At 40.9% G+C, this 24094-nt stretch overlaps 1 protein-coding gene across 9 annotated transcripts in view; it reads left to right on the forward strand.

Moving 5' to 3' along the window:
* The window catches only part of FNDC3A (fibronectin type III domain containing 3A), a 185962-nt gene that overhangs the window by 124816 nt on the left and 37052 nt on the right, over positions 1-24094 (forward strand). For all 9 annotated transcript variants that reach the window (XM_054014852.1, XM_054014842.1, XM_054014869.1 and 6 more), the window contains 9 exons: positions 5911-6068; positions 7367-7426; positions 8965-9103; positions 11102-11155; positions 12094-12218; positions 15054-15228; positions 17280-17366; positions 18683-18821; positions 21584-21652. In XM_054014852.1, the coding sequence (XP_053870827.1) occupies positions 5911-6068; positions 7367-7426; positions 8965-9103; positions 11102-11155; positions 12094-12218; positions 15054-15228; positions 17280-17366; positions 18683-18821; positions 21584-21652 (1006 nt within the window). The remainder of the gene's footprint in view (positions 1-5910; positions 6069-7366; positions 7427-8964; positions 9104-11101; positions 11156-12093; positions 12219-15053; positions 15229-17279; positions 17367-18682; positions 18822-21583; positions 21653-24094) is intronic.

A 24094-nucleotide genomic window follows, 5' to 3' on the forward strand; every position in this document is an offset into this window, starting at 1 on the left:
TCGGCATCACCCTGGTCCTCTCTGTTGACAACCTCCAACTCCGAGGCCGACTCCAGTCACTCCAGCTATAGCAGACATCGAACCATGGCCAGCAGAGAATCCCACTCAGCATGGCAGCCACAATGGCCTCCTTCAGGTCAGTGGCCCTTCTGGACCCCATGGGCCTACCGCCAGCAGCAGGGCATCACCTCCAGAGCCTCTAGGTCCGGGCAATCCATGAGACGCCATTCCAGGTCGCCACACAGGCACGCATCAAGGACAAGGGAGGCCACTTTCTCCAGGCTCCCCCGGACCCTCAAGAGCAACCGGAGCTTCCAGGCCCAATGCCCGAGGTGGTGCCAAGCACTGCGACACCTCAAGAGGTGTCAGCCCCGCCGGGCCCTGAAGTGATCCAGGCATATGGGGACACACAGGAGGGTCTAGATGAGGGCAACCAGCAGCACCTCACTTCCTCCTCTTCCCCAGATGAGGTGGTGGCAGGCACATCAGTCTCAGGACCGCCACTGATAGACCACAGGGCTCACCAAGAGCTACTCCACAGGATCACCCTTAATATGGGACTCCAGGAGGAAGAAACAGTCGAGTAGGGGGATCTGTTGGTGGACATCCTGATGCCCGAGGGTCCCTCCTGAGTCACGCTCCCTCTCATAAAGACCATACAGATGAATTACAATGCTATATGGCAGACCCTGGCCTCCATCACGCCAACGGCCAGGGAGGTAGAAAGGAAATACTTCGTCCCTTCCAAGGGCTACGAGTTCCTGTTCTGCCATCCAACTCCCTGTCCCCTAGTTGTTTCAGCAGTCAATGAGAAGGAACAACAGGGCCAACAAGCCTCGGCCTCAAAGGCCAAGGAGTCCAAGCGTTTGGACTTCTTTGGTAGCCTCCAGCTACGCATAGCCAACCAGCAGGCAATCCTTATAGACATAACTTCAACTCTTGGATGGCCGTGTCCAAGTTTAAGGATCACCTGCCCCAGGACTCACACTCTGAGTTTGCGGTGTTATTCGAGGAAAAAAAAGGTGGTGGCTAAGACTTCGTTACAAGCCACCCTCGATTCAGCTGACTCTGTGGCCAGAACCATTGCCTCGGGGGTAGTCATGCAACGTTCAGTGTGGCTCCAGGCATCAGGCCTCCCTCCAGAGGTCCAGAATACCTTCCCTTTGAGGGCTCGGGCCTTTTCTCAGAGCAAACAGACTCCAGGCTGCACGGCCTTAAGGATTCTAGGGCCATCCTGAAGTCGCCAGGGATGCATACACCGGCAACCCAGAGAAAGCCCTTCAGGCCTCAGCCTCCGCAGCATTGGCAGTATCAACCCCGCCCCAAACAGGAGCCGTATCGCAGGCGGGGCAGAAATAACAGGCGTAGACAGCAGAATAACGCATCTAACCAAGGCCAGAATAAACCCCAGCCCAGAAACAAGCAAGGGTTTTGAAGGCGCTCCCGAGGACAGTGTACCAACCCAGTTCCCGGATCCATCCCCACGGTTTTTAAACCGGCTATCCCACTTCTACCATGTGTGGTCCCATATAACATGGGACCGCTGGGTCCTACATACGGTACAGGTGGGATACTCCCTCCAGTTCTCATTCTTCTTCCCTCCCTCCCACCCACCTTCCACGTCCCTCTTCAGGGACCCCTCTCACAAGCAACTCCTTATGCAGGAGGTTCGTTCTCTCCTCGAGATAGGTGCGGTGGAAGAGGTTCCACAGGAGCTAAGGGGAAAGGGGTTTTACTCCCATTACTTTCTAATTCCCAAGGCAAAGGGGGGGTCTTCGACCCATTTTAGACCTTCGCAGACTCAACAAATTTGTGGTCAAACTTCAGTTCCATATGGTCTCCCTAAGCACTATCATTCCATCATTGGTCCAGGGGATTGGTACGCTGCCCTTGACATGAAAGACGCATACTTCCATATTGCCATTCATCCGGTGCACCGACGCTTCCTCTGGTTTGTCGTAAACCAATATCACTACCAGTTCACGGTTCTCCCGTTCGTCCTGTCCACAGGGGTTTACAAAATGCATGGCGGTGGTGGTGGCCTTCCTGCGGAAAAGGCAAGTTCGAGTGTATCCGTACCTCGACTACTGGCTACCGACAGGTCATTCCAAGGAAGAGGTCCAGTCCCACGTGACGATGGTCATGGACACGTTTCACAGACTGGGGCTCCTCCTCAATGTACCCAAATCGTCACTCATACCTACCCAAAGGATAGAGTTTATAGGGGCAATCCTGGACTTGGTACAGGTGAAAGCGAGCCTTCCAGAGCCCAGGTTCCAAGCCATAGAGCAGATTGTCAAATCAATGCTTCAGTATCCCACCACGACAATCAGGTGTTGCCTGCATCTAATAGGGCATATGGCAGCATGCACGTACGTGGTCAAGCATGCCCGATTGAGACTCAGGCCCATACAAGCGTGGCTCGCACTGTCTTCCCATCCATACCAAGACCCCCAGGACCTTGTGGTGACGATCCTGGGACAGGTTCTAGAATCCCTGCTGTGGTGGCTGGACCGACCAGTGGTCTGTGCAGGGGTCCCCTTCGCCAAGCCCAAACCTTCTCTGACGTTAGTAACTAACGTGTCAGATCTGGGCTGGGGCACACACTTAGGGGATCTGAGGACACAAGGCTTGGGGTCGAGGGACAAGATACCTTTCCATATCAACCTGAAGGATCTCAGGGTGTTTCATCTGGCCTGCCAAACCTTTCACGCCACTTTGCAAGGTCACAACATGACTGTCCTGACAGACAACACCACCTCCATGTTCTATATAAACAAACAAGGCGGAGCCCACTCCTCACCTCTCTGCCGCGAGGCTCTTCTTCTCTGGGACTTCTGTATAGCCCGATCCATTCAGCTTGAAGCATCCTACCTTCCAGGGGTACGGAATGAGCTGGAGGATCGCCTCAGCAGGTCATACCACATGCACGATTGGTCAATCAGATTGGACATCATACAGTCAGTCTTCCAAAAGTGGGGTTATCCCCAAGTATCCTCTTCGCACCAAGAGCAACAGACTGTGCCCTCAGGTCTGCTCATTCCAAAACCACAGTCCAGGCTCAATCGCTGATGCATTCCTAATACCATGGGGCAAGAGTCTGAAGTATGCCTTCCCTCCTATCCTGCTCGTCCACCGGGTCCTCCTTAAAATTCGCAGGGACAGGGCTACGGTAATCATGATCGCCCCGTCTTGGCCCTGGCAGCATTGGTACACAACCCTCCTAGAGCTGTCCGTAGATGCCCCGATAGCCCTGCCTCTTCACCCCGGATCTGATCACGCAGGACCACGGGCACCACCTCCACCCGAACCTGCAATCTCTACATCTCATGGCTTGGAAACTCCATGGCTAAATCACATGGAGCACCAGTGCTCTCAGTCGGTGAGACAAATTCTTCTGGGTAGTAGGAAACCTTCCCCTAGGGCTACCTACCTGGCGAAATGGAAAAGGTTTTCCTGTTTGTGTGAACCCAAGCGCCTTCAACCGCTCCAGGCTCCTATCCCAGTTATTTTAGACTACCTCCTACACCTTAAGCAACAGGGTCTATCCCTTTCCTCCATCAGAGTACACCTGGTGGCCATTTCAGCTTTCCATCCAGGGGAGTCTGGGCGCTCGGTGTTTTCAAATCCCATTGTGGGGCGATTCCTCAAAGGGCTGGAGAGGGTGTTCCCATATTCGCACCCACCAGTCCCAACCTGGAACCTGAACTTTATCCTCTCCAAACTCATGAGCCCACCATTTGAACCCCTGGCCACTTGTTCCCTCCTCTACCTTTCTCATAAGGTGTCGTTCCTGGTGGCCATTACATCGGCAAGGAGGGTGTCCGAGCTGAGAGCCCTCACCTCCGAAACATCTTACACGGTGTTTCATAAGGACAAGGTTCAGCTTAGACCATACCCCAATTTCTCCCCAAGGTGGTCTCTCAATTCCACATGGGTCAGAACATTTGCATACTGGTGTTCTTTCCAAAACCTCACACGAGCCCAAGACACCACAGCCTACACACGCTAGATGTCCGGAGAGCCTTGGAGTTCTACACAGAGCGCACAAACCTTTCCGCAAGTCGACCCAATGGTTTGTCGCCATAGCCGACAGAACGAAGGGCCTTCCTGTGTCTGCGCAACGCATATCCTCCTGGATCACAGACTGCATTCACACATGCTATGAGCTGGCCAAGGTCCCAGCCCCAGCGATTACGGCACATTCAACCAGAGTGCAGCCATCTTCGACAGCCTTTCTGGCTCAGGTCCCTGTCCAAAAGATCTGTAAAGCAGCTACCTGATCTTCAGTGCACACATTTACAGCCCACTATGCTGTCAACCAACAGGTCAGAGATGATGCAGTAGTCGGCAGAGGTGTTCTTCAATCAATCGTTCCATGACTCCTACCCTCCTCCAATGGTAAGCTTGGAAGTCACCTAATTGGAATGGATATGAACAATCACTCAAAGAAGAAAAGACGGTTACTTACCTCTCATAACTGTTGTTCTTCAAGATGTGTTGTTCACATCCATTACAATACCCACCCCCCTTCCCCTCTGTCAGAGTCAACAGCAAGAAGGAACTAAAGGGGGGTCGGGCCAGCAGGGTAATATATACACCGCCATAAGGGTGCCACTCTAGGGGGCTCCCCTGCCATCCCGACGGGAGCTGCTAAGGGGAAAAGTTTCCGATGTCCATGCACGCGGCACGCACACACCTAATTGTCATGGACCTGAACAACACATCTCGAAGAACAACAGTTACGGGAGGTAAGTAACTGTCTTTTCTGCGGGGAACGTTCTGCACAAATTTTGCGTTGCGCAGTGGTGCAGAATTCCCCCAGGAGTACATAGAACAAAATACAGTAGCATGCCTCTTGCACAACAAGGATTACCATGAGCTCATCAGAGATGTCTTTTACTTTCTACTTTGGTTGCCCCCTAGAATGTCACATCAAATTCAAACTCTTTGTCTCTATTTGGGATGCTTTTAATGGTCTGGGCTCGGGATACCTAAAAGACCACCTAGAGCTCTGCGACAAGAACTGGACTTCAGTCAACAACTCTGCTCCTGTGGTACAACATAGCTGTATACTGCAAGGGTGAGACTTGTTTATGCAGAAGACAGAGCTTTCTCAGAGGACTGATTCAAGATTGCAGAAGAAATTCCTGCAGGATCAAAGAACCACTGCAAACCTCACCACTTTCCATTCAAAGTTCAAATGCACTTTAAACTTACCTTCATTAATAATAACACTGCATACATATGCTTAAAAAAATTAAATGAAAAGAAATCCATGCACAAATTTCCCCTTGGGGAGAGGAAGGAAGAAAGGGCATCACACTCAATAAATGTTAGTCATGTCACTTAATGTGCTTCTGGAAGGCACTCAGATACTATGGTGATGGGCACAATACATAATCTTGAATATAAAAGAAGCTTTTTCAGTTTTAGTAATATTAAATGTTACATATAACAATAGATAATAAATGTTCAGACAGAGGCGTGATTTTGTTGTTGTTGATGGTGTCCCTTTAACTTCATGTCTTAACAAGTTTAATAAAAAAACTTTAGAGCCTTGTTAAATAAAAAAAAATTATTCCCAGAATTTATTATACACAAGAATGACAAACAAATGTAACCAGACTGTTCACTTGTATTTTGCCACTAGATGGCTCTGGTTACTTATCTATGTTCTTTGGTTGCAAACAGCTTTGTGTCCTAGGATGGAAGTGATCATGACATTTCCTGTATTTCCAAATACATAGTTTGGTCCCACTTGTAGCCTAACCAGTGAGTTATTGTGACTTTTTCAGAATATTTGTTCAATTACATTTTCTGTTCTGTTTTAGTCGTACTGTTTAGTTATCAGTATTTGCACACAATTGAAGTTATATGACAGAGTTCTTAAATGTTATGTTTCTGTAGATATCAGACATTCAGGCACGGACAGTAGTACTTGCGTGGTCCCCTCCATCCAGTGCCATCAATGGGGATGCTGACAAGAATAATGTGCCGGAGGTGTATGTTTATGAAGTTCTGATTTCAAACACCGGAAAAGATGGAAAATACAAAACTGTATATACGTAGGTATTTGTTATCTTTATTAGATTACTGATGCCCTGAACTTTGTACATAAAAGCCTGTTTTAAAAACTGCCTTTTATCTACAGAGTGAGATAATGAGACGTCTCACACAACTTCACTTTTGAGGCAAATTGTTTTAATCAGTAAGATGAAACTGCTTTATTTCCCAAATCTTTACCAATAATTTACTATGTAAAGGCTTGACCCTTTAAGGAACAGAATGCCTTCATCTTCTACTGACTGTGCTTCTGTTGACTACAATGGAAGTTAAGGTTTCTGAAATGATACAGTATCAGAGCAAAATCTTTTTTATTTACTTACTTCAATTTGTACTACTACTACTATCACCAAAACACAGGTACCTTTCCAAGGTTCTGGGACCCCGTGACAGTCTTTTTTAACTTTTTATTACTTCCAGAACACAGTACCCTGACAACAGCGAAATGTAAGCAAAACTTAAGCCTCACCAACAGAATCCTAGACCCTTGCAACTCTTTCCCTAAAACAAAGGGAGAAGAGATGAGCCTTCACAACATAATCTAAAAGCTACCCAAACCAGGCTAATGGACACCTTCCTGGGGGCTGCACTTCTTGCTTGCCTCTCGCAAGTAGGAATATGCAGAGGCCACCTCAAAGAATAAAAAAAGTATTTACCATAGTAATTGTGGTTATTCAAGTGTGTTGTCTCTATGTGTGCACACTACCTGCCACCATCCCCTCTTCCTCAAATGGGACTTTTGGGTTTAATGGAAGGAATGTGGCTACACCGCCCTTTTAAAGCCTCATTCTGAATGTACAATGGTGTGAGAACTAGTTATATAAATTGAAGTAACTGGGGCTCATTCAGCCCCAGTAAGAACTATTCCAGGTGTGCTGGTGTTCCCACAAATGTGAATATACTGTGGCAGCTCTCTTGAAGAATCAGTTACTATTTTAAGTAATGATTTTATTTACCTCAGGGAGGTGTGAAAATCAGTGTTGATAAAGCGTTTATGTACATGTTTAGTATTTTAAGATATTATTGTCATATAGTGTCCACCTAAGGATGGGACTCAAATGATATCTCACACATTAGGTGACCTAGTAAAGTGGAGGACAATCTTTTTTATATAAAAGAACTGGAAACCAAAAGATAGATACATCTTTAATAAAGCACCACTAAATATACTAGAACAACAAAGCACTAGGAAATAGCGGGAAACAATCCTGCACTGCAAGGTGGATTGATTAGATTATTTCCATCTTTAATTTCTATTATTCTGAGACAATATTTTAAACAAAATTGTACTTCTTTCCAGTGGAGAAAAAACTAGCGTTACCATAAATGATCTCAGGCCAGCAACTGATTACCATGCAAGGTAAGTACCCTTCTTTTTATCTATTAAATGCAATGGAAATTTTTAAAGTAACTTTCCAAATTTGTAATTAGTATGTATAACAGTATGAACACAGTAACTGACTTTGATATCTTCAGTCTTTACCACCAGACATGCTGCTCTTCCCCTGATGATCACTGTAATTTATGAACTAGCCACAATTGAAATGTTGATACTCTCAAATGAAGAGTAATTAACTCTTTCTCCCTGAGGTCCAAGACTGGCAGACTCTGGAAGCCAGTTGTGGCGCCCACTACACCATGCTCCCTCCTCACTTCATGCTGCCAGAACGCCCCTGACACTCTCCCTTCCTTCCTCTTATGGCAGGGTTGGCACAGGAGGTGAAGGAGCCATTTCTGCCAGGTTTCCACCAATGGAGAGCTCACCTACACAAGGGGAATTCTCCACTGGCTATTTCTGAACATTTTAAGGCCACTTTGTACAATTTACACAGTATGGTAGCGGGCAACAGAATCTGACCGATTATGCACTGTTACAAGGGTCCCTAGTTCACTATAATTCTGCAGCTCCAGCAAGAACTGCTGCACAATTCATGGCCCGTGGAAGCAATGGCAGAGGGTGGGGAGAAGATGCCATGCTTGGTTCCTTTTCCTCTCTCTCTATCTCTCTCTCTTGTTTCTAATTTAGATGCTAGTTAATGAGACTTCAGACTAACAAAAGGAGGTGGAGAATACACATTTAACTGGATAAATATGTATTTAAGTGCCTAACATTAGGTATCCAGGCATGAACATTTTGGCCTAAGTATGAAACATGAAGTCCTTAAACCACAATGGTTTTTAGGTTTTTCTCTAATTAATGCAGGTAGGTGGTCAATAATAAAGACCAAACTTGAAGTTATGATATGTTATGTTTTTCTTTCTGGTGTTGCACAAATTGTGAAAATTGGTGGAAGTTGCTTAAATTCTTTCATGTATCTGATATTCTGAATATCAATACATCTCATAATGTCTCTTTTTTAAATAATTGGCTTTTAGTGTTCTTGTAGTTTACTGCATATTTACGGAATGTGTACAATATTAATCTGCTAATATCTGAAAACAAAATTTGGAGGTTGACCGATAAATTTCAGTGTTTTTGTACACTTTCACCTTTGGATAATTTTTTTTTTTAATACATTGGTCACCATTAAAAGTCCACCATTAGTCCAAAATAACACCATTACCTTTACCTGCGGTTATCACATAGTGGTATCCGGTATACTGCAAGAGGATAACTGTGGTTTCTCATATATAACTATAGGGAGGGTAATTGTTGACTGATGGGAGCCACTATGTATGTATATCCAAAGCAGTGTATTGCATTTCCCCTTTTCATAAATTGTATTGAGCAGAAGTTTTCCACCTTTTTTTATTATTTACTTTTAACTATAACATTTGGAGGGGATGGGAATATGCTGTTTTTTGAACGTTGTAAACTCAAAATATTGTTCAGGTTCTATGGAAATTGTTTCTTTACATTCTGAAACAAAATGTTATTGACCTCTTTTACTATTCTAGAGTCCAAGCAGAATGCAACTGCATAAAGGGAAGCCCTTCAGAAGCTGAGAGTTTTACAACAATGAGCTGTGAACCTGATACTCCAAATCCTCCAAGGATAACTAACCGGACCAAAAATTCTCTCACTCTGCAATGGAAGGTAAGACTTGTTTTAAATGACCCCAGAATGAGATTTAATACCTGCTTTAAGTGCAAATCTCAGTATAACCTTAAGTGTGGAATTACAGTAGTTGGGAGTAATGCAGTATTGAATCAACCCCAAAGGATGTTTTCAAAGTTTATTATTGCATTCATTTTTTATGTGTTATTTTTTTCAGTGACCATCAGCAACTATTTATATTGTAAAATATTTATCAAATGAATGTTTCAGTATCTAAGCTTTTGCATTTGAAAAAGAAATTTATACATTTTAGTGTTGAGACTCCTAAAAACATGAACCCAAGTATAAACTAAGTGTTATCTTTGTGAGACTGCAGACATTCCGAACCAATAACCTAAAGAAACATAAATTGCTCTGTTCATCTCAGTTGAATTGTTCATACTCTGAAACTTAAAGATGGCCAACTTAAGTGTCAACATAGCTAACTAAATCGCCACTGATCATTTTAGCAGTAACATCCAGCTAAAGTAAAAAGTGGAGTTGAGGACAAATAGATACGTCACTTAAAGTTTCAGCTTTTAAAATTTAAATAAGAACTTGTCTCGTCATTGGCAGATTATTTCAAAATCTAAAACGTGGACTATTTTTAAAATGACTTATTGATGTGCAGTATTTTTGTTTATTAAAACTTAGTCAAAACCATTTCTGTTTGCACTTCAGTGTCTGTATAGTATATTTTTGTCAAATTAATTTGTTACAAAATGTATTTTACAAATACTATTGTGCATTTAACTGAATTTATGTTGATTCTCTGTTTTCAGCAGAAAATGGGGTGTACAACCTATTTTTGTAGGAGTAAGTCACTTATGGAAAAGAGTTCCTGTCCTGTGGACTTTCGTAGGCCTGGAGGAATATTTTGGCCATTTTTCAGGATTCAAAGATAAATGCACAAAAATCAGAAAAAGAACAAGTTAAGGCTGTCATAATCTATAGTTTTTTTTTTTTAATGTAGTAAAGAAAATGTAATAGGCAAGATCATCAGCCATCACACTAAAAAAATCTCTGTGGCTGTAATTTGGCTCTTGTTGGAATTATTATTATTAATACATAGTATTGCCACATCAACAATTCAACCATAAATTCCTTTATTAAATCTAAAGGCCAAATGGTATTTGTACAGCTGCTCTAAACATGTCTAAAATGCCTACATAATAAGCAGTTACCACATCCACACAGTAACAAACATTCATAAGCATTTGATGAGAATATTCACAAAAGGATCAGTCCCAGGGATAACCCTCTCATCCTGATTTACTTCAGCATCATTAGATAGGATCTGCTAAATACCCCTAGGAAGCCTGATTCTTTTATACAGTTAAGAAACAAGTGATGTCATGTTGACTGTTATCTTATCTTAAAAAACAGTTTTTGGCTAGTTTGGGATTGACCCTTTTCTTAAGCTTGTAGACAAGAGTTTATGAGTGGACCTCTTTCTTCAAGATAACATTGCTGTATTAGGCATCATTATAAGTTAATCATATCACAAAACAACTTTTCTTTGTCTGTTAGAACCAATTCTGATAATTAGATGCTTCTCTTCTCTTATTAGCCACATTTTGAGCTCAGCATTTTTACAACTTACCTTGTAACTTGCCAGTTACATTTTTTTCCTCAAGACCTTCCCATAGCTGCTAAAAACCCATGGCTTCAACTACAAAACACATATCTTTTCCTTCATTAAGATAAGCTAACGTAACCCTTTATATACCTATCTAACACTACAGCTCCTCAGAAAATTGCTATAGGATGATATTTGACACGGTTGCCAGAATATTTTTCAGAGGTGTGTGTTGCCAATAAAAGGAGAGTTGAGGGAAACCTCAAACAGCCAACATCAGGGAGCAGTTGGTCACCTCTGATCTTGACTTGATTGGAACAGGTGACCTATAAATGAATGTCTCTAGCCCATTGCCATTTTTCTAAAATGATCTTGTCCTCCTGCTATTGTGTCCTAATTTTATTCTTTTCTTGATGCAGACATCTTGTGACAATGGCTGTAAAATCCACAATTATCTTTTAGAATGGGACGAGGTAAGCGCAGGTTTGCTGTATTTATACTATTTTTCTCTTTGTATTTTTTTAAAAATAGCTTTGTGTGAATGTGAACATATTTTCAGAGGAAAATTATGACTAAGGTTAAGATTTTGGCAAGGGGATTTTTATTAAAATTCACGGGCAGGATGCAGGCAATAAACCATAAATCATAGAATCTAGAGCCCAGTACCACGGGGCTGAACCTGAAGCCCCGCACAGGGGGTAGGGAGGCACTGACAGGGTAGGGAGCCCTGCCAGCTGCAGTGAGGGCTGACAGCTGGAGCCCCGCTGGCCACTACGGGGTGGAAGCAGAAGTCACGGACGGAGGTTTGTTAAAGTCACAGAATCCGTGACCAAATTGTATCCTTAATTGTGACCTATATCTTTGAGGCAAGTGTTGGTAATATACAATTCATTCCTAAGAAGATATCAAAAATACAGCTATATTTCCTCAAATTTTGCTTGCTGAATAGAAAATGGCAGTATTATCAGGTGGCTCTTAAAACTTATGTTATTGGGTCACTGTTTAGGGTGGCTTTTTCCTTTCTGGTGGCCCAATTCTTCCTCCCAGGATCTGCGAGCTGAGAGTCATTTCTGTGTGAAGATCTCCTTCCTTGTGTAAGGATGGCTCAGCTGTCTCCCAACCCATCCCCTAGACACCTAAGAGGTTATCAGGAAAGGAGTTAAGTGGGCTGTGGGGTGGAACATGCACAGCCTCCTTCATCAGCCCTGTGGAGCTAAGGACTGAAAGAACAGCATTTTGAGTTCAATATTCATAACAGTGTGATATAACACTTACCTTCTTTTGGCTTCTTTGGCTTGTTTTGATTTTAACTGGATGAACATTCCACAAGATTTAGCAAACTGTTTTAATCAGTAGATGTACTTATTTAATGAACAGTGTAAATAATATGAGTTTTAATTATTCCTTTTAGGGAAAAGGAAATGGAGAGTTTTGTCAGTGTTACTATGGCCAACAGAAGCAGTATAGAATTACTAAACTATCACCAGCAATGGGGTACACCTTTAGACTGGCAGCCAAAAATGACATGGGCATGAGGTGAGTATTACCATGTTATATACATAAACAATGCAATGTGTCTACATCCACGTGCATGTGTATATAGGAACAACATATAACAGAATGCTGCTGTAATTAAATAACATTATATGCCCACCTGATATACACAATAAGACACAAGACATATAATTGAATGCTCTTAAACCTCTTAGAGCTTCGTATCACTACATATGATATATTGCTCCTGTTATTAAACCATTTTGATTTTAAAAGATTTAAAACAGAAATCTTTATTTTGAAGTAATTTTAATAGGTAACATTACACATAAACAGTTATGATAAAATCTTGAAGATTAAAATAAAAACAGACAAAACACCTCCTAGTCCATCTGTGAATATCTGGACATATAGCTCACATTTCCTGTATTATAAGCTAGTGGATGGCATTACCCTGTATGGTTGAAAATCCTTTTAAAACTAATCAGTCTCTAAACATTTTTTAAATCACATATTTTATAGACATAAAAATACACTACTGGCTTTATAGTTCTGTTTAAGTAATAAACAGTGTTTAAGGAGAGCTCTTACAAGAGGAGGGGCCAAATTTTGCCCTAGGTATGATTGAGGATGTCTTTTATTAACATTGTTGGGAACGTTATGCATCTGAGAGCAGAATTTCATCTAGATGATGTTACTGACCAAAGATAAATGTTTTGTTTTTATAAGTTCTATATGTGTTTAAGTTATTAACCATTCTTAATTTCAGCCACATATGAAATACAGCACAAAAACATTTGCTAAATAGGAAAAGTACAAAAATGAAGCAGAGAGAAATAGCTAAAAGAAAGTTTCTGAGTGAATTGTCTGGGGCCTGATCCATTGCCCACTGGAGTCAGTGGGACTCTTTCCATTGATTTTAGTGCGCTTTGGATTGGGCCCACAGAGAGTAAAAATAAGAAATTAAGAACTTTTTATTTAAATTGACACTTTATTTTGTTTTAAGGTACCCATTAGTTAGATCTACTCACTGGGTGAATGCTTAGGCATTAATGGGGGGTAGACGGGTCTGCCCTTTTGTTGGGGCCAGGATGTAGGTGGCTGGGTAATCTGGTTGGAGCAGGAGTTGGGGTTGGGGTCAAGCAAAGGGTCAGGGTCAGAGCCAGAGTCAGAGAGAGTCAAGCCCAGGGTCAGAGCCAGAGTTGGAGACAAGAGGCAAGAATCAGTAACAAGGCAGGAACCTGGAGTCCAGGCAGAGAGGCAGGAAGCAGGGTCTGATGTAACAGCCAGGTAGAGCCCAGTTGTATGGACAACTTCCTGTGCCTCTCTTTGGGTTTAAATAGGAAGCCCTGACCAATCAGAGATCCTGGTGTTCCTCCAATCAGGGCCTGGGAGGCCTCCCTGATGTAGCTTTTGTTTTCATGGTTTCTCTGCTTGGTTGGTTAGTAGCAATATGCTGGGTGGGAGCAGGGAGATGACTGTCAACTGGCAATCCTGTGAACCCAGCCTCCAGGCCTGCGGGGTTATGACGCCTTTCCGTTCACTCCATGCATTTAGCATACCTAGCTGTAGATTTGGGTTTGTTTGTTCGTTTGTTTTAAGTAACTAACATCATGATATACACATCTCTGCATCTCTGTTCTTGGGACTTTCTTACTAGTGATTTAGTGCAAGTACAAAAATTAATACCGTCCCCAAAATTAGGAAAGTTCCATCTTGTTTTGTGCTCATTATATAGTAATTGTCAAGGTCTGATTTGCATGCTGCCTTTGTGGAAGCTTTTATGACATGTTGTCTTTTAGTTTTTAATTGTTTAAAAAAAACTTAGTGAAATTATGGCTCATCTGTTATACCAAAAGATCACAACTTTTGTTTTATAGTAGTCACATCATTATAATGTGTTTGAGAACATAAAAAACAAAAGTAAATAGACATGTGCAGGGAAATTAAATGGTATCATGATGGATTCCACTTTAAAAAGACCCAGATAGTCCAGGCAATGTAGAAGAAATCCAAGTTTTGAAATCAAAGTTGTTAGGTTGCTACCTTTGTTGCATTAGCCATACAGAGAACTATATTTTACAGGCTCCCTAATAGTCCCTCATTCACTCTTGCATCCTTCCCTAATGATTCTATTTCCTAATGTCTTTCGTTCTTTCCTGTACCCTTTACTTGCCTTTTGTCTCCAAACAAGGCTACCCAAAGATATATCAGGTAAGGCTGACAAATCAGACTTTGCCAGATTAGTCGGTGGTCTACACTGTATTTTCATTTACTACAAAATACAAATTTTATATTGGCAATTCCACAGGAAACTTAGCTTTCAGAGAGGCTTTACTGGTCCCATTTTTTGGACCCCTGGAAAATTAACACTTGATAAGTAATAGGCTCACTTAGAAGTGTACAAGTGTTTGCACAGGTAGCTGGTTAGGGAGCAAAATGAATTTGGTTATTTTTTTTATTAAATCTTGGACAAAGGAAAACAGTGCAGGCAGAGATGGAAAGAATAAGCTTTGGCATTAGTTGGATAAAGTACATAAACGTACAAGCGTTTTAGAGACTTACTGCTGTGCAAATAATGACTGTTCAAAGTGGATTTTAAAAAACAAATTGTGTTCTTGGTCTATTTTGTTAACAAATATGTATATTAATTCCAGGCCAAACTTTCAAATATGGGCATGTATAACCTGTATTAGCATGAGTTACACACACAGGCACAATTTGTTTGTATAGGATGGTCAACTGCATGTACCAACATGCAATTACCAGTGATGTGCATATCTGACAAATTGGCGTGAAACTGTTGTATAGCAATTCAGTATTATTCTTGTTCCTACTTCATCCTATTTAGTTTATATACTGTTTGTTTCAAAACAGTGGTTTTAGTGAAGAAGTCCTGTATCATACCTCAGGCACTGCCCCATCAATGCCAGCCAGTCCTATGCTGATTAAAGCTGGAGTTACCTGGTTATCCTTACAGTGGACTAAACCCTCAGGAACACCAACAGATGAAGGAATCTCTTATATTTTAGAGATGGAGGATGAGACCTCAGTAAGTGTGAAATAAATATTCTAAATAAGAGAAGAGACCATAAATGAATGTTTTAGCACACTTAATAGTATCTCAGTGTAATAACAACACTTGCCATTGACAGTATCTTCTGTTGGGGATGTGATGTTGTTCTAATGAGACTTATGGGTGCTTTTATTACATATACATTACATGTAGAGGGAGAAGGTAAATTTCATATTGTAAAATCAAAATTGGGGAAATATCTGCAAAAAAACATTCACTACAGAAATTAGTGTGCAGTTGTGATTTTTGTAATCAGCAAGGTTTTTTAGTAATGGTTAGGTGATATCAGTAAATAAAATTGAAATGTTTAATAATGTCCTTCCATTTTAATGAAATTATATTCTAATATTAAACGTTCATGTATCTCTTGCCTTACGGACACTGCAAATTAGGCTTTGGCCTTGGCAAGAATATACCTCCTCCTCAATCCTGCAAAGGGATAAGTGTTGCTAGAAGTAAGAAGGCATTGTTGGAAGGATGTTCTCATTTTCTTTGTGTCCCTGTTTGTTAAAGGGATGTATTTGTAAACAATGAGCAAGTAATTGGTGTCAATTTTGAGCACATCCTTTCTGTAGAAAACCATGTCAGAGATGGTATGAAAGTGTCTGAGTTTGTGCAATTTATACAGGCTGTATCCTACTTATACCATGACGACCGCAACAGCTAATCATACGGTTTTGACCATGAGGCAATTGGTTATTTTCTTTTTGCATGCCTCCCAGCAGTGCTTTTCATGAACAAATTCAGCACATTTGATCACTGTCTTACACTTCAGCATCCCTTGCATTGACTATAGATAAATTAGCAGATTAAGTTGACCCTTCTGGTTTTAAGTCCCTTAATGGTTGTAGCTCCTGACTAAGGCCCAAGCCCTGGAAAGAGAACCATACAGGCATAGAGATCTGCCCATACAGTTCTCTTTGTCTATGTTTGCAGTCTTCAGTTTTAGCCTCATCTATATGAGTTCTGTGATTATTTTTATACAAATCATGAACCTGATTTTCATTTACAGTAAGGCTCCCTTTATGCCATTCTGGCAGTGTAAGATGGCCATAAAGGAAATTGCATTTATGCCCACTTCAAGGCCCCTTTACACAGCCAGAGCAGTAAGGAACCTTACATAAAAGAATCTTGGGCTTACGGTCTTTCAAAGGACTGTTAAATAAAGAAGTTATAGCATTTGCCACTCCCATCAGTCCCCTTCTGAATAAGCCACCTTCATTAATTTTTACAAATTTGGCTCTATGTAGTAGAGTACGGGCTTTTAAATAATTTTCAACAATCATTTTAAAATTAAACAAATTTTATTGTAAATTAAGGTTAATTACTTGATTTCCCATAATTTCCAAGGAAAAACTGTTAATATTGAAACATCATTTGTCATGACTTTTTCCTCCTCTTAAATGAAAATTATGACTTGCTTTTACTGTGACAAAACCATATTGTTTTCTTTTCTTTTGTTATGTCAAACAATCATCCTCGTCAGTTATGCTTTTGCTGTTAAGCCCTGATCCTGCAAAGACGCACACATTGTTTAGCTTTTTACACACAAGTAGTATTCTTGAATAGAGAGTCAAGTACATGTGTAAATCCTTGAAAGATCTTGACAAAAGTCCCTGTGGTTTGGAACTTGCTCCCCTTGACAATTATTTCAGCTTATCTGCCTTCATTTTTCAATGAATCCTGCTTTGATTTCCCCCCTCCTCTCAAAAGATATGTTAGTATGAGCAATATCGGCTACATATTATTTTCTCCTTTTCCCTTTTGTTACATTAGAACTTCTGTTTTATAGTCAGAAGATGATGGGTTTATTTTGATTTTATTATATTGTTTTGATCATAGTTCTCTTATTTCCATTGTACACCATCCCAAATGATGATGGGTGACTCAAAAATATTTGTTTACAGAATAAAAACTTCACTCAAAGCAGCCTAACAAGTTACTATGTTTCAGATTTTACGAGTTCTGCTATATATAGTCTGGTTTATAAATATATTTCAAGTATTAATATTTTATTCCTTCTATAGGGATATGGTTTCAAACCAAAATACGATGGAGATGATCTCACCTGCACAGTGAAGAATCTTAGACGTAGTACAAAGTATAAATTTAGGGTAATATTCTTCAGATTATTTTGGTTTTATTCATTGCAAAGTTGCTCAGTGTTAGCAGTTGTTTTTTACAGTTGGTTTCTGTGATGAAACAATGTGATGTTACCAATACTTTTCTAAAGTACTGTTTGGATAAACTTAAAATATCACTTCATACATTTATTGGTAAGAAATGAGTGCTGCCCAAGGAGAGCATACCTTCTCTGTAATATGAGAGGGAAAGCTATTTGATCTTTTAGCAGAAGTAATACTTTTTCAATACATTTTGAAATCTCCATTTTATAATTTACATAGGGCATTCCCTTGATTACAGTAACAACTACTTGTTGCTTGAGATTGCTGAAAATTAGGCCCCTTATTTAGGAACCTGAAAAGATTTTTGGACGCAAACTTCAGGGTACTCACTGTAGAATATGTTGGCCTAATCATTTTAACTAGTGATGCTACAACGGTTAAAAAAAAATTATGAAGGACCAGGTGTGGGAATGCATTAGTTGTGCATTGTTTTGAGCAGGATATCCCCAATATAGTATAAAATTGGGGCCCCAGCGGTTGCATATGTATTTAAGCTGGCAACACTTAAAATACTTCTTGGAGATAGATCTGTGGGGATTTGATCTGCTTTTTACGTTTAATGTAGTTGAATACTAACTGACTGATGTATCTGCAGTTAAAAAATTTGCCTCTGTGCATATGCAGTTTATATTTGTATTTAAGGATCATTTATTTAAAAAATACCCCTAAGTATCTAAGACTACCGAAAATACTATGGCCAAATTTTCAAACCCTTGTACCTATAATTAGATTCCTAAATTCATACTTGGGCACATAAATAAAAGTAGCATGACTTTCAAAAATACTAAGTGCCCACAAATTCCATTAAAGTCATTGGGAGCTGCAGCTTCCTGAGTGTGTCTTATCATCAGGCTACTTTTACATGCCTTGAATATAGATTTAGGAGCCTAACTTTAGTCAGGTGGATATGTAAATGTTGGGTTTTTGTTCATTTGTTTTTTGTTTTCTTTACAACTGTTATAAAATGCTAATTTTTAAATTTTCATTTTTTTAAATATTAAAATTTCCCTGCTGGCAATTCTCTGCCTTTTTTCATTTCAGTAAAGTGGTTGACTACTAAAATGATATAATATACAAAAATGTGTGATAGTTTTCTTTACTTTGCTGATTTATAACCTATGAATGAAGCATATATATAAATGATTTGGACACACTTAGCATTAGCAGCTGGTAGAGTACCAAAAATGTACATATGCTGTTTATAGCATACTTTTATATATATATTTATTTATTTATTTTTACAGGTCATTGCCTATAACTTGGAAGGCAAAAGCAGTCCAAGTGAGGTAGTCGACTTTACTACTTGCCCAGACAAGCCTGGAGTACCTTCAAAACCATCAGTTAAAGGAAAAATTCATGCACAGAGTTTTAAAATAATTTGGGGTAAAGTTTTTGTTCAGTTCTATTTTGATACTTTCTTCTGTATTTATGTACATTTGTATGTGAAGAATTCTGCTCTCAGTACTACTGCAGTCAGCAATTTTTCTGGATTAACACTAGTGTAACCAAGAGCAGAATATTGACCCAGTGACGTCAGTTAGACTATTGTGACATCCTCCTAACTACCCTATCAGGTGTGAAACAGAGCTATAGGAAATTTAGCCTTTTTGGTTCACAGGGGTTCATGGGAAACTTTTTTTTGGTTTCAGTTTGCCTGGGCTCACTCTACTACTGTCCCTGAGTTTAACTTGGAGTTCTATATTTGAGTTAACTTAAAGGGAAACTTTTCCAAAACTACAATTTTACCTGGTTTCTGTTGAAAATGTATGAGTGAGTGTGTTTCATTGCAGAACTATAAATTGGCCTAGATTCGCTTAAAACTGGACCTAGGTTCACAAACCTTTGGATGAACCAGGTCTGAGCTTTGGGTTTATAATGAAACCAGCAGAGTGAAGAAAACTTTCAGGTTTTTCTAATGGGAGCTTCACACAGCTCTAGTTTGAAATATATATGCTTCCTGAAGTCCAGGTACAAATTCCCACACAATCTGTCAACCTATGAGTATTAGATGAATAGAAAAATACTATTTCTTTTGTTTTTTACATTGCAAATATTTGTAATAAAAATAAATATAAAGTGAGCACTGTACACTTTGTATTCTGTGTTGTAATTGAAATCAGTATATTTGAAAATGTAGAAAACATCCAAAATATTTAAATAAATGGGTATTCTATTATTGTTTAACAGCGTGATTAATCAGGTGATTAATCGCGAATAATAACAACAAAAGAAATAGTATTTTTCTTTTCACCTAATACAAGTACTGTAGTGCAATCTCTCTTTGTCAGGGAAGTGGAACTTACAAACGTAGAATTATGTACAAAAAAAAACTGCATTCAAAAACAAAACAATGTAAAACTTTAGAGCCTACAAGTCCACTTGGTCCTACTTCTTGTTCAGCCAATCGCTCAGACAATTTTGTTTACATTTGCAGAAGATAATACTGCCCTCTTCTTGTGTACAATGTCACCTGAAAGTGAGAACAGGCGTTCGCATGGCACTGGTGTAGCCGGCGTCGCAGGATAGTTATGTGCCAGATGTGCTAAAGATTCATATGTCCCCTTATGCTTCAACTACCATTCCAGAAGACATCATGCATGCATGACGGGTTCTACTTGATAACGATCCAAATCCGTGCGGACTGCCGCATGTTCATTTTCATTATCTGAGTCAGATGCCATCAGCAGAAGGTTGATTTTCTTTTTTGGTGGTTCAGGTTCTGTAGTTTCTGCATCAGAGTGTTGCTCTTTTAAGATTTTTGAAAGCATGCATCTCTCCTCGACCCTCTCAGATTTTGGAAGGTACTTAAGATTCTTAAACCTTGAGTCGAGTTCTGTAGCTATCTTTAGAAATCTCACATTGGTACCTTCTTTGCGTTTTGTCAAATCTGCAGTGAAAGTGTTCTTAAAACGAATAACATGTGCTGGCTCATCATCCAATACTGCTATAACATGAAATATATGGCAGAATGCAGGTAAAACAGAACAGGAGACATACAATTCTCCCCCAAGGAGTTCAGTCACTAGTTTGTTTAATGCATTATTTTTTTAACAAGCATCATCAGCATGGAAGCATGTCCTCTGGAATGGTGGCCAAAGCATGAAGGGGCATATGAATGTTTAGCATATCTGGCATGTAAATACCTTGCAGTGCCAGCTACAACAGTGCCATGTAAATGCCGGTTCTCATTTTCAGGTGACATTGTAAATAAGAAGCGGGCAGCATTATCTCCTATAAATGTAAACAAACTTGTTTCTCTTAGCATGGTTGAACAAGAAGTAGGACTGAGTGGATTTGTAGGCTCTAAAGTTTTACATTATTTTGTTTTTGAGTGCAGTTATGTAACAAAAAAAATTAACATTTGTAAGTTGTATTTTCACGATAAAGAGATCATACTACAGTACTTGTATGAGGTGAATTGAAAAATACTATTTCTTTTATCATTTTTACAGTGCAAATATTTGTAATAAAATATAATATAAAGCGAGCACTGTACACTTTGTATTCGGTGTTGTAATTGAAATCAATATATTTAAAAATGTAGAAAAACAACTAAAATATTTAATAAATTTCAATTGGTATTCTACTATTTAACAGTGCAATTAAAATTACGATTAATTTTTTAAATCACTATTAATTTTTTTGAGTTAATCACGTGAGTTAATTGCGATTAATTGACAGCCTTACATTTAAGTAATTAAATCTCTGACCTAGTCATTAAAATAAATCTGCTTAACATCTGATTTTTCCATTTAAAAAAAAGCAACTTCTTCTGGAACCCGACAAGGCCCCAACTCAGCGGAGTACTTAAATATGTGCTTAAGTCCCTCCCTAATTAGAAAAGCACTTAGGCACAGACTTTTAAAAGTATTGTTTCTCTCAGCATTGTAAAACCAAGTGATTTAGGAGCCCAACTCTCATTTTTAAAAGTGACATAGGTTCTTAAGAGCCTATGTCCTGCTTCTAAGTCATTTAGGCCTTGCAATGCTGACCAGAGCAATGCCTAAATATCTTTAAAAATCTGGGTCTTAGGCACTAGCTTAACTTCCTTAAATATTCCACAGAAGGTTTTTTATCTATGTCATGTAAATACAATAGTGTCCAGAACAGTGTGTTTTGCCTGACTTTTTGTTCATATTTGGTAGATCCACCAAAAGATAATGGAGGGGCAGCAATAACTAAATATGTCGTGGAGATTTCTGAAGGCTCAAATGGTAAGAATTAATGTAGGAACTTTTCAAAGGCAGCATGGTGTTCCCTGATTTTGGCATTTTGTTATATCTCTGATATTCCTTTTAAATTCTGTGGGGCAGGAACTGTTTTTGAATGCTTAGATGATTGGCACCTCTGGGAACTACTATAATAGAAAAATGAAAGGCACTAAAAGGCACTCTGTTTTTCTGAATGTATGTATAAAGAATACTCTTGCAAGTTGTAATTACTAGGCTGTATGTTGTATCCTATTCTGTCTAAAGAGATGGCCCAAATTTAATCCTCGTATTACAGGCATTCTGTGTGGGTGGCCAAATTACAGATTAGACCACATAGTACCCTTGGTTCATGGCAGAGATCAACCAGAGTTGACACTTTTCTTGTGACTGAGCTTTTAGTTAATAACATTACTGTTGCGTTTACCATCATTAAATGGGGAAAATGATGCAGAGCACTTTTGGAATAACAACTGTTTTTGCCCTTAGTTTATAGCTAGTTGTGTGTAGTTTGGTTCAGGCTAAGACAGCGCTATGGTCCCAGTTCAGAAAAGCATCCCTATTATGGAAGGGTGCTGAAGCGTGGCTTTTAAGTTCCATTGTAGTCAATTGCAAATGAACTAAAGTTCAGCAGTTTCTCTTTGGAGTCTGGTCCTGAAGTTTTTTTGCTGCAGGATGGCCACCTTTAAAAGTTCATTTGCAAATTTGACACCATCAACTCAGGATTAAACAAAGACTGTGAATGGCTAGCCAACTACAAAAACAATTTCTCCTCCCTTGGTGTTCACACCTCAACTGCTAGAAGAGGGCCTCATCCTCCCTGATTGAACTAACCTCATTATCTCTAGACTGATTCTTGCCTTCATATTTATACCTGCCCCTGGAAATTTCCACCACATGCGTCAGACGTGATGAAGTGGGTATTCACCCATGAAAGCTTATGCTCCAATACGTCTGTTAAGGTGCCACAGGACTCTTTGTTGCTCTATAAGGTGCCACAGGACTCTTCGTTGCTTTTTACAGATCCAGACTAACACGGCTACCCCTCTGATACTTGACACCATTTCTTTCAGTGTTTCTTCTGAACATTTCCTATAAAATAGTTGTATAATAGTTAGTAGTTCCCTTAGTATTAGTTCTAGTTTAGTCAGTCGCAGATGGGACTCAGCCTAGGGACGGGGCATGCCCCAGTCCCTAGGCTTTAAGCCCTGCGATCGTTGTAAGTGGCCTATGCCTATGCCCATCAGCAACCCACATGCTAGTTGTTTGAGGTGTCTAGGCGAAGGACACGTACGCGACAAGTGTCACATCTATAAATCCTTCAAACCCTGAACAAAAAGTGGGAGAGACATCTATCTCAGGGCGCTCCTGATGGAGTCAGTGCTGACCCCGGCACTGGAGCAGAGGTCCGACTCGGCCCCGAGCACCACAGCGTCAGTGTGGAGCGCCCCACGGCGCCGTCTTCGAGCCAGTACCGATCCCCCTCCCCAGCTCTGGCCAAGAAGCCGAAGAGAACCACAAGGGAAGGATTTCCCATTTCCCGTAAGGGAAAGGACAGGGCCGGAGGAGAGCCAAGACCCTTGCTGGGTGGCTCAACACCTCCATCAGGGAGTCGGGCCCCAGCTCAGGTTGAGCAGTTCATCTCATCCCGTACCATGCCTGTCACCCCAGACAGTGACAAGGGCCTCCGTTATCTAGATGTCCTGTTGACACCCGAGGCCCTGCAGGCAACAAAGGAGATCCTGAGGCCCACACTGGCTCCAGCGGTACCCCAGTCTAAGGGTAAACCCACTCTGGGACCTTACCATGTGTCCCCACTCAGCAGGACTGTTCCCCACTGAGAGGAACGTTCTGCCAGTGCTCGCCCGCTCAGAGCCGTCACACCTCGAAAGCAGGGAGGAAGGCTCAACAAAGCCCTCTTTGGTCTCCGGACCCTGGGCACGAACAGCGGGATTCGAGGCGTGGCTTGCCAGTAACCTGGCGCAGATCTACTGAGGCTCATGCCCCCAGGCAAGAGCGGCGAGACCGGCCTTTTGTGTCTCCAAGGCTGCGGCACTGGTCACGCGAACCATCCTTTGAACATGGTCACTGATACCTGTTGCCAAGACTCAGATCCCTGCAATGAGGGAGATCCTCCTGACGTCTGGCCCGCTCCAGCACCCAATCCCGTTCCATGTCCCAGCACCAGTCGAGCAGCGTGAGGTGTAGATGGACAGATTACTGATGCCTATCCGCCAAACACCGATGGTCCCGAAGTTCCCGCGCAAGGGACTCATCTCGGTTGGTCAGGTCTATGTCAAGGCATAGCGGCCGGCAGTGCACGGCGAAGGAACGTTGGTGCGTTGGATCATGGTCGCCTGGCAGTGACCACTCCACCTCCGACTCTGGAACTGAGCAGGAGTCCTTGACAGTGGGACAAGCCCCAGCACCAGCAGTACTGTCTACAGC

The sequence above is a fragment of the Malaclemys terrapin genome, chromosome 1, assembly GCF_027887155.1.
Source record: "Malaclemys terrapin pileata isolate rMalTer1 chromosome 1, rMalTer1.hap1, whole genome shotgun sequence".
Classification (NCBI taxonomy): domain Eukaryota; kingdom Metazoa; phylum Chordata; order Testudines; family Emydidae; genus Malaclemys; species Malaclemys terrapin.